General features: G+C 50.8%; 1 protein-coding gene across 2 annotated transcripts; it reads left to right on the top strand.

Moving 5' to 3' along the window:
* Window positions 1–1,116: 1,116 nt before the first annotated feature.
* On the top strand, window positions 1,117–3,788 carry LOC133483785 (uncharacterized). 2 transcript variants are annotated; one of them, XM_061785502.1, is made up of 5 exons: window positions 1,117–1,842; window positions 1,921–2,030; window positions 2,121–2,713; window positions 2,792–3,423; window positions 3,515–3,788. In XM_061785502.1, the coding sequence occupies exons 3-4, from the start codon at window positions 2,523–2,525 to the stop codon at window positions 3,282–3,284; spliced, it is 684 nt and encodes a 227-aa protein (XP_061641486.1). In that variant the 5' UTR covers window positions 1,117–1,842; window positions 1,921–2,030; window positions 2,121–2,522; the 3' UTR covers window positions 3,285–3,423; window positions 3,515–3,788. The 2 variants fall into 2 exon arrangements, with proteins under 2 accessions (XP_061641486.1, XP_061641485.1); XM_061785501.1 differs by having other exon boundaries at window positions 1,117–2,030.
* The last annotated feature ends 247 nt before the right edge of the window (window positions 3,789–4,035 follow it).

The raw sequence follows: 4,035 nt of genomic DNA on the forward strand, positions 1-4,035 counted from the left end.
GCCACCTCATCTGGCTCCTCTCAATGCGGAGGAGCAGTGGCTCTACTCTGAGCCCCACTTGGATGATCAAGCTTCTCACCCTATCTCTAAGGGAGAGCCCGGACAGCCTACGGAGAGCATTCATTTCGGCCGCTTGTATCCAGGATCTTGTTCTTTCGGTCACGACCCACAGGTCGGGGTCGATAGCTGAGGGTAGGAAAGTAGCTTGACCGGTAAATTTAGAGTTTCGCCCTTCGGCTTAGCTCCTTCACCACAACGGACCGATACAAAGTCCGTATCACTGCAGACGCTGCACCGAACTGCCTGTGTTCCATTCTTCGCTCACTTATGAACAAGACCCCAAGATACTTGAACTCCTCCACTTGGAGCAGGATCTCATCCCCGACCCGGAGAGGGCACGCCACTGAGGACCATGGTATCAGATTTGGAGGTCCTGATTTTCATCCCAGCCCCATCACACTCTGTTGCGAACCACTCCAATGAGAGTTGGAGATCACGGCTTGATGAAGCCAATAGAACCACATCATCTGGAAAAAGCAGAGATGCAATACTGAGGCCACCAAATCGGACCCCCTCTACGCCTCGGCTGCGCATAGAAATTCTGTCCATAAAAGTAATTAACAAAATCGGTGACGCATCAGAGAGTTCCGTGAAATTATTACTTTTAATTAATTAAGTGTGTGCCTCCAGGGCCTTTCTTATGACAGCATACCCCTTGTTTTTTTTGTTTTTTTAAAAAGATGATAAAATTAACTCCAGGAGAATTATACAAATTAATAAAAGGCTATTATCTTACATGGCAATTACTGAAGGGTATTAGAAGACATCGCTGGAATTAATTTGTTTTAGTCATTCATTCATTCATTTTATGTACCGCTTATCCTCACTAGGGTCGCAGGCGTGCTGGAGCCTATCCCAGCTATCTCCGGGCGAGTGGCGAGGTACACCCCTAACTGGTCGCCAGCCAATTGCAGGGTACATTTAAACAGACAGACATTCGTGTCATGAACGGATGGAGACTGGACTCAAGAGCAGGCAGAGGCTGAGAGGTTGTGATGAACAGTTTATTGAAAAATGGAAATGTACATGGTCCTTGAGGTGTGCTGTCAGGTTGTGGAGGCAGGCAATGCGTGGCAGGCGGTGATGAGGGCAAGTGGCTGGCTTGGCGGCGTGGCGGTAGGAATTCACTTGGCGACGAACATGGAAGGAACACTGAGGACAATGAGAGACACAGAGGTCAGAAAAGAGACGTGGAATTGTGTAGCTTAGGTGGAGACTGGGGAGCCGTTGTACCCCGAGGGAAGCCATACTCGGTGTTCGCTGATTGGTCCACCTAACTTATTAGGGTGGCCAATCAGCATACACCATAAACTCTCTACACTCACGAGTGGCTGTCCTCAGTGAGGGTGGCTCCCACCCTCCGCCGCCGTTCGTAATATAGACGTGGGTCCACTTAACTTATTAGGGTGCCCAATCAGCGTACACCATAAACTCTCTACACTCACGATTGGCTGTCCACAGTGAGGGTACCTCCCACCCTCTGCCGCCGTTCGTAATATAAACGCCATTGCCGTTCAAGGTAAGCTTCCTTTGATTAATTTCTTCACTTTACATAGTTTTTATTGGGTCCGTCCAATGACTTATTTGCGTCGTCGAATGAATTTGTTTGTGTCCACAAACGTTGCTTCCGAGTACAAGTACAACGCAGGTAAACGTGGTCATCATAGAGACCGTCATCATTATTAAAAATGATTGTCGACACTTACAGGCGTTTCTTTACAGGAGAGGGTGAGCCGTCTGACCAGTAGCTAATGGAAGCCGCCGCAGAAGTCGAGTCTCAGCGTGAGTGAATTTAATGTCTCTACTGCGTAGTCTGAGTGAGAATGAAATTAGACTGACAGCAATGTCTCGACTCGACAGTGTCTGAGGAACCGTCAGCAGCCGCCTCAACCTCCGCCGCGTCCGCCTCTGCCGTAGGTGCACTCGCCAGAGGGAAGACAGCTGGCACAGAGTCGACCCCCGACACAAAGGTAGGCATTGCAACGCGGGCAGGCGCACGGGGGCCTGTGTGGGCGCCCCGCACTTATTACCAGAGTGTCGTCATCGTCCATCTGTCGCAGGTGCTGCCGAAGGGCTGGCGCCAAACTTTGCCGGAGACTGAGCACGAATGGCTGGCCAAAGCGGTCTACGTCAAAGGCTCCGGTGGGAAAATGGTCCTGACGTCGGAGCTGCAGCTATGGTGGGACCCCCCCAAAACGCCACTTTATTACACCCAGCCCCCCACCTCCTCCAAGGCCTTCTTCCACCACCGCTTCTTCCTCTGGGCGCCGTACAAGATGTGGGGGTTGAAGCTGGCCTGCCCCCACTGCCGGCCCCACAGTGCCAAATGGTACGTGTGGTTTGTCCTGTAAGGTATGTGAGAGGTTTCCAGGCTGGCAACTCAGGTGGCAGCATTTTCTGCGGATAGTCTCGCCATCGGAAAGGGCACGGAGGTGGCGCACTTCCCAAGTGTGAGCAGGTTGATGGAGGCCATTTTCATCGAGCTGTGCCACATCCACACTCAGGGGCACAGCCTGGCCGGAATCCGGATGAGCCGATGGGGGCTAGTGATGCGTGACTTCGGGCGCATCAAACAGATCTGCAGGTCTGCGCAGCTGCTGGCCGCCGCTCCCATCCAGCTGGTGGAGGTCAATCACCGGACCCTTTCACAGTGGTGAGACTCGCTCACTTGCACGCATCCGGGCCTGTATATTTTGTGCCTTTTTATTTTGCCCTTTATTTATTTTAATAGGTACAACCGGAAAAGCAAGGAGGAACTGGCCAGGGGCCTGTGCGTAGTGCTTCCGGCGCCCACCGCAGACCAGGTCGCAGCAGAGGCACTCCCACCATCCAAGCCTTTACTGGAGAAGGCGGTGCAGACCAGTAAAGGCCTGGAATACCACCACCCAAACGACACCTCTGGTCTGGCAGTCACTCACAGAGGGCCTGTCCTGCCAGAGCTTTTTGCAGCTTTTTTCATCCTCCTCCTCCTCCGTCGCTGCTGCTGCTGCATCCGCTTCGCCCTACTCCGCCACTGTCTCCGGTTTGTCTTCCTCCGCTACTGCTGCTGCTGCTGTGTTCGCTTCGTCCTCCTCCGCTGCTGCTGTGTCCGCTTCGTCCACCTCCGCTGCTGCTCACATACGGGAGCATCAGATACGGCCGCATATGGGCTTCGCCACTCCAAGTGTCAGCACCCTCCCTGGCAGCAGTGGTGGTCCCAAAAGGAGAAATGCAACTCAACATAAATGCAAGCTCTGTGGAAACCCCAAGTCAAAAGCATTTGGCCACAGCCGTTACAGGAACGAGCACTTTTGCTCTCAGTCGGCAGGGCGTTTGGTGGAAGACTGCCTCGCTGAGAAGAAGAGGGACGAGGCACAATCAAAGGTAATGCTGGAGACAACATCTGCGTATGCATCTTTCAGTCGTCTTCCCTTTCCATGCATCCTCTCATTTTGCTCTTTCTTCTCACACGCAGACCCAACATCAGCCCGTACGCCATCTGCTGCCTCAACCTCCCAACAATCCCCCCCGCACCCCAAACACACAATAGCATCCAGCGTGGTGCTGTTGTCGTCGTCGCTTCTGACCACTTACCACTTTATTTATCTATTTGTTCTTTTTAAAACGATTGCCAAAGATATATAGTGTTTCTTTATTTTTATTGATTGATTGACGACAACAATGACGACAGTGTGTTTTTTGCTCTTAAAAAAAATTGTTGGCTGTGTGTTGCTTTTTACAAATAAAAGTTGGGGTGTTTTACTATACTACTTTTGTGTCTTTCTCTTCAATGTAAAACCAATACATATATAAAAAAAAATTAATTGTAAGGAATTGATTGGATCTTATTTACACAGATTCGTTTGATTTTTTTAATCTTATATCTTATAGTGATTTTGATCGCCTCTCATTTATATATACATTATAGACTCATTTTGATCGATCGATCGATTGAGACACCACACCGGGGACGGGGACCGCACGCGTGTTTCGCGC

Source organism: Phyllopteryx taeniolatus, chromosome 9 (genome assembly GCF_024500385.1).
Source record: "Phyllopteryx taeniolatus isolate TA_2022b chromosome 9, UOR_Ptae_1.2, whole genome shotgun sequence".
NCBI lineage: Eukaryota > Metazoa > Chordata > Actinopteri > Syngnathiformes > Syngnathidae > Phyllopteryx > Phyllopteryx taeniolatus.

What these genes read in the sequence shown, in the direction of transcription:
- LOC133483785 (XM_061785501.1), top strand. Translation starts at nt 2,523, where the DNA reads ATGGAGGCCATTTTCATCGAGCTGTGCCACATCCACACTCAGGGGCAC. An exon ending in CACCGGACCCTTTCACAGTG is followed by an intron (nt 2,714 to 2,791) that starts GTGAGACTCGCT and finishes TTATTTTAATAG; the next exon opens with GTACAACCGGAAAAGCAAGG.